At 42.8% G+C, this 12,688-nt stretch overlaps 1 protein-coding gene across 1 annotated transcript; it reads left to right on the top strand.

The window, feature by feature from the left end:
- The first annotated feature begins 3,938 nt into the window (after positions 1-3,938).
- Positions 3,939-12,070, top strand: tm4sf5 (transmembrane 4 L six family member 5). The gene is made up of 6 exons (XM_064931511.1): positions 3,939-4,495; positions 5,691-5,771; positions 6,003-6,145; positions 9,527-9,665; positions 10,189-10,242; positions 11,179-12,070. The coding sequence occupies exons 1-6, from the start codon at positions 4,322-4,324 to the stop codon at positions 11,194-11,196; spliced, it is 609 nt and encodes a 202-aa protein (XP_064787583.1). The 5' UTR covers positions 3,939-4,321; the 3' UTR covers positions 11,197-12,070.
- The last annotated feature ends 618 nt before the right edge of the window (positions 12,071-12,688 follow it).

The raw sequence follows: 12,688 nt of genomic DNA, 5'->3' as shown, positions 1-12,688 counted from the left end.
CCAATCCCAGTAGAATGCACCCCACCAACACCACCTTAACTCTCCCATCAAGAGCATCCTAACTGGTTACATCACAGCTTGGTATGGCAACTGCTCGGCATCCGATTGTAAGACCCTACAGAGGGTAGTGCATACCACAGGAGGTTGGTGGAACCTTGGCTGGAGCTGAATAATGTGTTTCATTCAATTCGCTCCATTTCAGACATTATTATGAGCCGTCCTCCCCTCAACAGCCTCCACTGGACTGCGTACATCTCAGTACATCCCTGGGGCCAAGCTTCTTGGCATCCAGGATCTCTATACCAGGCGGTGTCAGAGGAAGGCACTATTCTCAAAGACTCCAGCCAGGTCATAGACTGTTCTCTCTGCTAGTGCACGGAAAGCGGTATCGGAGTGCCAAGTTTGGGTAAGAAAGGGTCCTCAACAGCTTCTACCTCCAAGCCATAAGCCTGCTAAACAGTTAATTAAATCAAATTGCTACCCGGACTGTTTGCATTGACCCCTGATTTTACGCTGCTGCTACTCACTGTTTATTTACTATGCATAGTCACTTTGCACCTACCTACAGTTGAAGTCGGAAGTTTACATACACCTTAGCCAACTACATTTAAACTCAGTTTTTCACAATTCCTGACATTTAATCCCAGTAATATTCCCTTGTCTTAGGTCAGTTAGGATCACCACGTTATATTAAGAATGTGAAATTTCAGAATAATAGTAGAGAGAATGATTTATTTCAGCTTTTATTTCTTTCATCACATTCCCAGTCGGTCAGAAGTTTAGTATTTGGTAGCATTGCCTTTAAATTGTTTAAATGTTTCGGGGTAGCCTTCCACAAGCTTCCCTCAATAAGTTGGGTGAATTTTGTCCCATTCCCCCTGACAGAGCTGGTGTACCTGTGTCAGGTTTGTAGGCCTCCTTGCTCGCACACGCTTTTTCAGTTCTGCCCACACATTTTCTATGGGATTGAGGTCAGGGCTTTGTGATGGCCACTGCAATATCTTGACTTTGTTGTCCTTAAGCCATTTTGACACAACTTTGGAAGTATGCTTAGGGTCATTGTCCATTTGGAAGACCCATTTGCGACCAAGCTTTAACTTCCTGACTGATGTCTTGGAGATGTTGCTTCAATATATTCACATAATTTTCCTGCCTCATGATGCCATCTATTTTGTGAAGTGCACCAGTCCCTCCTGCAGCAAAGCACCCCCACAACATGATGCTGCCACCCCTGTCCTTCACGGTTGGGATGATGTTCTTCAGCTTGCAAGCCTCTCCATTTTTCCTCCAAACATAACGATGGTCATTATGGCCAAACAGTTATATTTCTGTTTCATCAGACCAGAGGACATTTCTCCAAAATTATGATCTTTGTTCCCATGTGCAGTAACAAACTGTAGTCTGTTTCTTTTTAATGGGGGTTTTGGAGTAGTGGCTTCTTCCTTTCAGGTCATGTCGTTTTACTGTGGATATAGATACTTTTGTACCTGTTTCTTCCAGAATCTTCACAAGGTCCTTTGCTGTTGTTCTGGGATTGATTTGCACTTTTCGCACCAAAGTACGTTCATCTCTAGGAGATGAACGCGTCTCCTTCCTGATCGGTATGACGGCTGCGTGGTCCCATGGTGTTTATACTTGCGTACTATTGTTTGTACGATGAACGTGGTACCTTCAGGTGTTTTGGAAATTGCTCCCAAGGATGTACCAGACTTGTGGAGGTCTAGAATTTTTTGGGCTGATTTCTTTTGATTTTCTCATGATGTCAAGCAAAGAGGTACTGAGTTTGAAGGTCGACCTTGAAATACTTTCACAGGTACACCTCCAATTGACTCAAATGATGTCAATTAGCCTATCAGAAGCTTCTAAAGCCATGACATCATTGTCTGGAATTTTCCAAGCTGTTTAAAGGCACAGTCAACTTAGTGTATGTAAACTTCTGACCCACTGGAATTGTGATACAGTGAATTATAAGTGAAATAATCTGTCTGTAAACAATTGTTGGAAAAATGACTTGTGTCATGCACAAAGTAGATGTCCTAACCGACTTGCCAAAACTATAGTTTGTTAACAAGAAATTTGTGGAGTGGTTGAAAAACGAGTTTTAATGACTCCAACCTAAGTGTATGTAAACTTCCGACTTCAACTGTACATATTACCTCGACTAACCTGTTCCCCCGCACATTGTCTCGGTACTGGTACCCCCTGTATATAGCTTTGTTATTGTTATTACTAGATAGAGCCAGTGACACCGGTCCTTTGCTAACGCCAGGCAAACACCTGTACTCACCATCGTTAATAGAACTGTGGGAAATTAGAGCTGCTCACGCTCCACTGGCTTCCAGTTGAAGCTCGCATCCACTACAAGACCATGGTGCTTACCTGCGGAGCATCAAGAGGAACTGCCCCTCCCTACATTCAGGCTATGCTCAAACCCTACACCCCTACCTGAGCACTCTGTTCTGCCACCTCAGGTCTCTTGGCCCTGCCACCCCTACGGGAGGGAAGCTCCCGCTGAGCCCTGTCCAAGCTCTTCTCTGTTCTGGCATCCCAATGGTGGAACCAGCTTCCCCCTGAAGCTAGGACAGCAGAGTCCCTGTCCATGTTTCTAAAACATCTGAAACCCAACCTCTTCAGTATCTTAAATAATCCTCCTCCTCATCTCAACCCCCCTCACTTAACCAACACTTGTACTTACTATGCCTGTGATATGAATGCACTAACTGTAAGTCGTTCTGGATGGGAGCATCTGCTAAATTACTAAAATGTAAATGTACTCAAGTAGTATTTTGCTGGGTGACTTTCACTTTTATATTGTCTATGAAGGTATCTTTACATTTACTCAAGTATGACAATTGGGTACTTTTCCCACCATTGCTAAAAAGTGACACAACACATACTAAAGAGGTATACGGTTAAGGAGAACTCAACATCCAAGGTTCAACATCCACTTCACTGCAAACCGGGCCTAGCCCAATGAAACGCAATTGTACATACATGCAAATTCACTGCTCACAGGGTCATAATACACGGTTGATCACGGTAGGTTTTAGCCTGATTAATTACCACTCCATTTAGTATGATATGTTACATTTCGTATGGTATGTATGAATTTGTGGATGTCCATCACCAATTTCATGGGATATGTTACGAATTTCAATTAGTATTATATGTTACCAATTTGCAAAACATGTTGTGAATTTTAGCTAGGTGGCTAAGTGGCTAACGTTAGCTAGCTGGCAAATGTTAGCGAAGCTCTGCCTTGTGTCAGTTTCTCGAGCAATTAGTTCATGAGTTGGTGACTTCCTCCCTCAGCTGTCCCACGGCTTCACCACCGTATTCATCCTGTACTATTTGTGATTTTTAACATGCCTGCACTCATACCTGTCTGATGTCCACTGTAATATACAGTGAATGTCAGAGAAGGTCAGTGTATTGGATATCCCATATGGGGGCCACACTCAAGACAGCCTTTCCAGCTAAAGGAGAGCTCCCTGGTCCAGTCCACAGCTGGATGTAAGTACAAAGAGTCCCAACATGTGAGAAATGGTTGGCGTCATTATTACCCTACACTATGACACTCAGTAATAAAGCCCTACCACTATCGCATCACTGAGAACACTAATCAAACACGTCAATTGATACAACAGCCATAAAATGAAAATCCTAAAGGTGACTAGTTTCCATTGATGTAACCTGTCAGGCAGATTATGTTAGTTAGGATTCTAGCATTCTAATGTGAATTTTGCTATCTTCTCCTCTGTGTCGTTGTTGGTGTGCTTGTGCTTTCCCCTACACATCCCTGTGAGATTGATCAGCCTCCGTTCACTGAGGGAGAGACAGAATCCCCCGGCCAGTCCACCAACCCCCCTCTCTGTGTTAACAAACCATAAATGTCACTGATACCAACAGCCAGAGTACACACATGGGCAGGTATCAAAGGTTAATTCTAGAATTGACTCCTGATTTAGTTCTGTTCTGTTTAGTTCCATTCCACAGGCCGGCAAGGGACCTGTGTTCCGCTTCCAGGGGTCTACACGGAGAACTGAAGGGCTGAAGAGAAAGAGACGATTTATTGTCCAGCACAGTGGAATATACTAGACACAGTGGCTCCTGAGACCAACAACAGCCCTGTCATCTCAGCCTCTTCTTCCCTTCTTCCTCCTGCTGTGTGTGTCAGTCTGTCTTGATCGTGAAGTCTTTTCACCTCCTCTTTTCTATCTACCATCTCTTCTTCAGTCTGGGTCTACTCTCCACTGTCTCGGTCTCTGTCATACCCTACCTGCAGTATCACTGAGCTATCTGGTGACGGAGTAAAGACAGTATGTGTTGCACTGGGAAGTGTTCTCGCCTGGTGGGCCTGATCCTGTTGCCCTCGGCGTTCGCCTGCATCATCTCCAACATCCTCCTGTTCTTCCCCGACGGAAAGCAGCAGGACAGCAGTCATGTCTCCCTGCAGGTCTGGCTCATGGGCGGCCTCATCGGAGGGGGAATATTCGTGAGTATATTGACTGAGCATAGATGGACACCTTGACACCCTCATTCACCTGTACGCTCATGGGGGAAAAAAGGTTCTACAGAGGGTTGGTTCTACATGGAACCCAAAAGGATTTGACCTGGAATCCAAAAGGGTTCTTGAATTGGTTCTCACTCTGACGAACACATTTGGAACCCTTTTTTCTGAGAGTGTACAAAGACGACAGGGACATGTCTCCCTTGTAAAAAAACATGGAAACACCTGTGTAATAATGTATACATCTTTGGCTGGATCAAGGCATTTCCAGAATGTTTATATTCAGTAATAGAAGTACAATTGTGGAAGGATTTGGTATGAATAAAGATGAAAGATTATGTCAGAAAAGGAGGAAGAGGTTCCAGTTTCTACTGTATTATCACAGATGGAGAGTAACTGATTAATGGTTGACTATTTAATTACAGTGGGGAACTTATTTTACTTCCCCCACTCTATCTGTCCTCCACTCCCAGGATGCATTCATTGTGATATCAAAAGAATACCTCTCTCAAACATTACACTGAACAGAGCCACACTTGCACCAGTTCGGCAAAGGGAAGTACATGCCAGTAGTGGGAAACAGATCGATAGTCAGTTTCCATCATCACTTTTGATATGCCATGGCCAATAAATCTTTAGTCAGGACACTACCATGTTGCAGCTATCAGAATATCCGCGTTGATTGCATTGTCAGTGGAAACTCTGCAACCTGTTTTATGTACCCTGTGATATAATAGTGATGATAAGGACGTTTCAGGGCCGATAACAGGGTGTGTCTTTATTAACAGTGTATTCATTACTACCTGGAGGAAATGTGAACAGCTCTAGTGGTTCGAGCCAACCCACTACTGTTCTGTACTGTGTGTTAGCGCTGCCTCTTACTCCCAGTCCCATCCATCCCAGTCAGTCCTTGCCCTTTGGAACGAGAGAAGGAAAATCGATTCAGGATTGACAAATATTTGCGTAGAAGATAAGAGCGTTCACGGCACGCACACGTGTACACACTCACACACATACTGGAACGTGAGCAAAGAGCTCAAGAAGTACCCATACAATCAAGTGTGTTTTTTCACAGCAATATTTTCTCTGTGTTTTAGTGCATGTTGTGATAGTTGAAGTATGATGATGATATGCAGCTTAGTAGAATTCAAGTTATTCTGTCTGTCTGTGTTCTTTTCAGATGCTGTGCCCCAGCTGTTCGGCTATCAGGGCCGGGGGCAAGGGTTGCTGTGGAAATGGTTGCTGTGGAAACCGTTGCAGAGTGAGTAGGGTTTCCAATAGATAGCACAGCCACAAAGTCAAATTGGCTATATTGTAAAATTTCATGATTACTTTGGGTTGCTTTTTGATCTTAATTTAAGGTTAGGGTTACCCATAAGGTTAGCAGTGTGGAGCAGCTCGGAAGAAGAAAAAAAAGTGAAACTCAGGAAACTGATGTGAGTGAAGGAGAGGTAGAAAAGGAGGATATTAAGTGTGTGTGTGTCTCCAACAGATGCTGAACTCTGTTTTCTCGGCTGCTTTTGGTTTGGTCGGAGCTATCTACTGCACTAGTGTCTCTTCTGCGGGACTGGCCATTGGACCTAAATGTCAGGTTGATAGTGGAAAATGGGAATATCCCTTTGAGGACCTACCAGGGTGAGTTGCTCTCTCTTTCTATCGCTTTCTCCCTCCCTCCATCCCGGGGCGGCAGGGTAGCCTAGTGGTTAGAGTGTTGGACTAGTAACCGAAAGGTTGCAAGTTCAAACCCCCGAGCTGACAAGGTACAAATCTGTCTTTCTGCCCCTGAACAGGCAGTTAACCCACTGTTCCTAGGCCGTCATTGAAAATAAGAATTTGTTCTTAACTGACTTGTCTAGTAAAATAAATCCCTCTCTTAAAGTGGGTATTAACTGCAATATTGACAACAGCCAGTTGATGGCAGAATAGACTAGTGGGTAAGTAGCAGACACCTCAACCCTCAACCCAGATCAAAATCAAATCAAATTGTATTTGTCACATACACATGTTATTGTGGGTGTAGTGACAGCAGTGATGGTTCGAGCTTGTATGGCTCCCTGGGCCAGCCCCCCCCGACGCACCATTCTGCAATAACTGTCATTTTTATTCAGACATTTGGAACAAGACAAATATATAATCATAACATTTAAAACTATATAAATATACAAATACATACAAAAATAAGACTCATAAATATCAAAAAGAAGTAACAAAGTCAAATAGAAAACAATTTGTGTTGATTTGGCAATCGAGAATCAGTACATTACCCATCCCCCAACACTGTCAACCAAGAGTCAAGACTACATTACCCATCCCCCAACACTGTCAACCAAGAGTCAAGACTACATTACCCATCCCCCAACACTGTCAACCAAGAGTCAAGACAACATTACCAATCCCCCAACACTGTCAACCAAGACTCAAGACTACATTACCCATCCCCCAACACTGTCAACCAAGACTCAAGACTACATTACCCATCCCCCAACACTGTCAACCAAGAGTCAAGACTACATTACCCATCCCCCAACACTGTCAACCAAGAGTCAAGACTACATTACCCTTCCCCCAATACTGTTGACCAAGACTCAAGACTAAACCAATCCACCTTGGTGGACTGGCTATACTGGTTTATATTAATCTTTACGATTTCACAACAAACCAGAAACAAATGCAGCAATATGTCTGTGAAACTATATATTCACAGTATTATGAATGAATTGTGGTTTATTTGGTAGCATTTCGTAGTGTGACTGATTTTACTAATTGCATTAGTACTGTACAAAGTTAGAGGTGCGCTATTTGATAGATTCCCCCGCTCCCCCTACCTCAGGCTTCCAGTGGGGACACGTGAAGTCAGCCCACCTCACCATCTCGTACTTCTGAGTGGGAGACCTTCCCAGGCAGTAGCCTGCCTAGCTCACAAACTAGAATCAGGGCGCCCACTCCGACAAGGTTAATTGACCCACAGTTTTGGTGTGGCACCCCATGCCACCCCCGGCAAGATGTCGTCCTGGGCGGCTGCCCATGTTGCCTATACCTAAATCCACCACTGAGGGACAGAGCATTTATCCTAAGACCAATGCAGTGAAGATTATTGTAATGCTTTTGGTCATGTTTCAAGTGTTTGCAGAAGGGAGGAGCCGAGATGTCCAAGTTGTGGAAAATATCATATTATGTGCTATAAAAGTGATGAAAATGTGACATGTTGCAATTGTGGTGGAAACCATGAAGTCACGTCTTTTGAATGCCCCACATTGGATTTTCTTTTCCACCTTGTTTTGGTTTCAATCCGTCCAGTTGGTGGCGGCAACACATCATTTTGGGATGTAACCGCCATAAAACACACAGAAGAAGAACTTCCTGTTTGAGTTTCTGCCTATAGCTAGGGAGGAGCAAAATGGAGTCGTGGTCAGATTTGCCGAGGGAGGGAGGAAAAAGCTGAGTAGCAGCGTTCTAATGTTTTCTTAGAGCGAGTGCTACAGTCATGGTGTTAGTAGAACTTCGGTAGCGTTTTCCTCAAATTTGCTTTGTTAAAATCCCCAGCGACAATAAATGCAGCCTCAGGATATGTGGTTTCCAGTTTGCATAAAGTCCAGTGAAGTTCTTTGAGGGCCGTCGTGGTATTGGCTTGAAGGGGAGTATACACAGCTGTGACTATAGCCGAAGAGAATTCTCTTGGGAGGTAATAAGGTTGGCATTTGATTGTGAGGTATTCTAGGTCAGGTGAACAAAAGGACTTGAGTTCATGTATGTTATCACAATCACACCATGAGTAGTTAATCATGAAACATACACATCCACCTTGCTTATTCCCCGAGAGTTCTTTATTCGTGTCTGCCCAATGTACTGAGAACCCAGCTGGCTGTATGGACAAAGACAGTATATCCCAAGAAAGCCATGTTTCCGTGAAACAGAGTATGATACAATCCCTGATGTCTCTCAGGAAGGAGATTCTCGCCCTGAGCTTTTATACTTTATTATCCAGAGACTGAACATAAGTGAGTAATATACTCGGAAGCGGGGGATGATGTGCGTGCCTCCTGAGTCGGACTAGAAGTCCACTCCGAATACTTCTTCTCCGCCGGCATGTTTTGGATCAGCCTCTGGAATCAGTTCAATTGCCAAGGAAAGTCGTATTCCCGGTCTTAATGCTGGTGAGTTACCGCCGCTTTGATATCCAAAAGTTATTTCTGGCAATATTTAAAAACACAACATTTGCTGGGCTAATAATATAAGAACTAACACGCAAAAAAAACAACGAAATACTGCAAAGTTGCTTAGGAGCTAGAAGCAGAGCTGCTATATCTGTCGTCGCCATCTTGCCCTCACCCGGCGTGATGGAGAAGAGGACCAGGTTCCACAGGGCCGCATTGACAGGGGTCACACACAGGTCTCCCAGGGAGTGGTCAAACAGAGTCAGTCTGGGAGCACTAGGGCTCTGAATGTTTCTTGACCACCTCAACTAAACCAGGCCCAGGCCCGTCGTTTGTCCTGGTCAAGTCACATAGTTAATAACATATCAAACAGCTAAATGGCATCATGACAGAGTTGCAACACGTTTATGGTAGAAATAGTCAACAGAAGGATGTTGGCGTTTCTGTGGTGTACGTGCAACGGCAGTGAGAGTCAAAGATAATGCTGTGGTTGAAGGGAATCACGTTTGACAGCTGATTACTGAATAGATGATAATGACAGATGTCTGCACTGTTTTAACCTGTCCTCCCTTTTGCTACTTACTGAATAACATCTCTCTTCTCTGCCCATCTTTTCAACTTCTCCTCTCTTCACTAAACCCGCCTCTTAATCTTTACTTTCCCTCAATACTTTACTTTCTCCCCTCTTCATAATGTGTCTATGTAAAACACATTGGACGACATCATTGCTCTAACCTTATTTTGCATTTCCTCTCTACTCTCCCTCTCTTCCCTCTTATCCCTAAACCGCTCTCATCCGTCCCTGTCCTTTTTCACCCCTTTCTTCCCCCTCCTCCCATCCCCCTCTCCCCCTCCTCTATAGTGGGAACAGCAGTTACCTGTTTGACCACTCTCTGTGGGACCTGTGTGTGATCCCTGCCAATGCGGCCCTGTGGCACCTGGTCCTCTTCTCCATCACGCTGGGCCTGGGGGGCCTGCAACTCATCCTCTGTGGCATCCAGGTCAGAGAATTGAATGGAACACATAGGTTATGTCCCAAATGGTACTCTATTCCCTATATACTAGTGCACGACTTTTGACCAGAACTCTATAGGCCCTGGTCACAAGTAGTGCACTATAAAGGGAATAAGGTGCATTTTGGGGCATAGACATACTGTCATATTGATGCATGTCATTTTTGCTCCTTTGCACCAAAGTATCTCTACTTGTACACTCACCTTCTGCACAACTGTCACTCCAGTGTTTAATTGCTATATTGTAATTATTTCTCCACTATGGCCTTACCTCCGGTATCCTACCTCATTTGCACACACTGTATATAGACTTTTTTTTCTACTGTATTATTGACTGTATGTCTGTTTTACTCCATGTCTAACTCTGTGTTGTTGCTTGTGCATCACTGCTTTGCTTTATCTTGGCCAGGTCGCAGTTGTAAATGAGAACTTGTTCTCAACTAGCCTACCTGGTTAAATAAAGGTGAAATAAATAGATAATAAAAATGGAATGTATCACTGTGGCATCCAGGTGGTCAACGGCTGCATCGGCTGCTTCTGTGGGGACTGCCGTGATGACAAGGAGGTAATTTAACAAATGAATCTGATTATCAATTGATTTTAAATGACTGTTGGTTCATTAGAAGTAATTATATTATATGGCTGACCCAGTGTTTCTGCAGAAGTAATAATGATGTTGTAACATTTGAGTAAAGGAGTGTTGAGTTGTGGTTCTGAAGTAAAAATAATGGCATTTATAAGAAATGTAACATTTACAGAATAGCACAACATGTCTGTATAGTTGGGTAAGGGTCATGTGAAAACATTACACAGAAACCACTCTATCAAGCATACATGAAAGGTTACTATTACCTGAGTAGCATCTGACGACCCAACACAGGTAGCCTAATGGTTAGAGCGTTGGACTAGTAAATGAAAGGTTGCTAGATCAAATCCCAGAGCTGACAAGGTAAAAATCTGTTGTTCTGCCCCTGAACAGGCAGTTAACCCACTGTTCCTAGGCCGTCATTGTAAATAAGAATGTGTTCTTAACTGACTTGCCTAGTTAAATAAAGATGAAAAATATGCCTAATTTGATTGAAGTCCTGCTCAGTGAAATCCAGGCTAAAATGAATAAATCAATGGGTGGTTTAAGATTAAGCTGAGATGTAGTTGCTGAGCAAACATACAGTAAGAGTAGGCCTGTGTTGTGTACCTTTATTCACTCACCTGTGCATCCCAAATGGCACCCTATTCCTTATATAGTGCACTACTTTTGACCAGAGCCTATGGCGCCCTAGGGAATAGGATGCCATTTCGGACGCTTGCATATATATTCATATCCATTGACTCTTGTTGAATCACTGTGTCAAATCAGTGATGTATAAAATATCGAATATTAACGATGGTTAACAAGATATGAATTACTATTCTTCCAGACACCACAATACCCTGAATCTGAGGTTGCCTTTTCAAGAAGTGATTATGAACACATATAATTGTTTCTGTTTTATTTTTTCAGGATGATGGTGGATTGTGAGATGGAGAGAGAGAAGAAGTGGAGAAGACTGCCCTGCAATGCCACAGGCTATTTTCATGACGACTAGTGCTGAGCGATTAGTGCTTTTTCAGGTCGGTTCAGTTTCGGTTCGATTATAAAAAATCATCACGGTTTTTGATTTTGCGTTCGATTATATAATACACTATACGTTATGTGTGTTGAATTCTGTGACAACACAGAATAACACATTTAATACAAGTCCCATGGTGGTAGTGACGGTCCTTTACTGCTTATTACTTATTAACCATAATTTATTCACATTACTTTATGACTTCATTATTTCTTTCCAAGTCAGTTCAGGCTTGATCTGATTTAATCTCTACAGAAACTGCACGTTGAGCTCACAGAAAAGAACCAAACTAAATGGAATTCAAATCATTTAACCGACGTCATTCAATAAGTTGTTTTAAAAAAACAAAAAATAACCAACATTTCGGTTAATCGCTCAGTACTACTGATGACATACCAGGACTGCCAATCACTTACTACACAACTTTTTTTAAAGTGCCTATCTGCCAGGAGCTTTCCCTTTTGTGTTTGAAGCATATTGTCTACTTTTGATATGTTCAAATCATGCCAGTGTGCCATACCAATCATAGTCATTGTAGTTCTTTAATCTCAAAACTGCCATGTCATAGTTGTAACCCTTGCTTCTGTTTCATGTGTTGCCCATGGAAACAGCATACAGTACGTCATCTGAGGATTCCTCCGGAGTTTCTCAAGTTATTGTCCATTCTTTATTTCATTTCTTTTAAGCAACAATTTCTTTTAACATGATCTTTTGTATATATTTTTTTTGTATAATCACACGTCAAAACAATACAAATAAGCAATAAAACTTTTGGGGAAATTAGACATGTTTTTGTGTTATTGGTCAAGTAATCATTGGTCAAGTAGCCTATGAAGTGTTAATAATCTGGGTTCTGGTAATTCAATACTGGCCAACAGTTAATGAAGAAGGCAGACAACTGAGAAGTTCACATGTATCAAAGCCCTAACCCAACTTGACCCAGAGTTACATAATGGAAAGCAATGAAGAATCCCTTGATTAAGCACAAACTGTACATTCGGTAAAGTCAATAGGAATGATTCACTTTAATAACTGTGTGATACGTAAGCAGAATCACTGGTCTGTTAAACCTGCCAATAACTGACATCACGTTTTTTGCAAGGCTGTCAGAAGCATAGGGATAGATAGAAGAGAGACAGAGAGGAGATAGCTTTCATTAGTTGTGTTGGACACAGGCAGCCAGCTCAGATCTAACAGAAGTGTCCATCAGGGGCAGGTGAGAGGTCACAGTGAGCCCTGTGGTGACCGTAAGACATACAGATGGAAAACCTGATGTCTGGGGCCAGAGTGGACTGGAGTGAGTTGCTGCTTTCGTGTAGTAGTAGAACAAGATCAGTTTAAGCTCGTAATCTTTTGTTGCCACCGAGCAGCTTTGTGGTAATTGTTACCTAACTTTCCAGA

This window comes from Oncorhynchus masou, chromosome 23 (assembly GCF_036934945.1).
Source record: "Oncorhynchus masou masou isolate Uvic2021 chromosome 23, UVic_Omas_1.1, whole genome shotgun sequence".
Lineage (NCBI taxonomy): Eukaryota > Metazoa > Chordata > Actinopteri > Salmoniformes > Salmonidae > Oncorhynchus > Oncorhynchus masou.
The sequence above is the reverse complement of the archived record's forward strand: the minus strand, read 5'-3'. Positions and strand labels throughout refer to the sequence as shown.

Excerpts from the sequence above, each read along its gene's own strand:
- tm4sf5 (XM_064931511.1), top strand. The coding sequence starts at position 4,322 with ATGTGTTGCACTGGGAAGTGTTCTCGCCTGGTGGGCCTGATCCTGTTG. Across the intron at positions 6,146-9,526 it reads CCCTTTGAGGACCTACCAGG|TGGGAACAGCAGTTACCTGT; the intron begins GTGAGTTGCTCT and ends CCTCCTCTATAG. Across the intron at positions 9,666-10,188 it reads TCATCCTCTGTGGCATCCAG|GTGGTCAACGGCTGCATCGG; the intron begins GTCAGAGAATTG and ends TGTGGCATCCAG.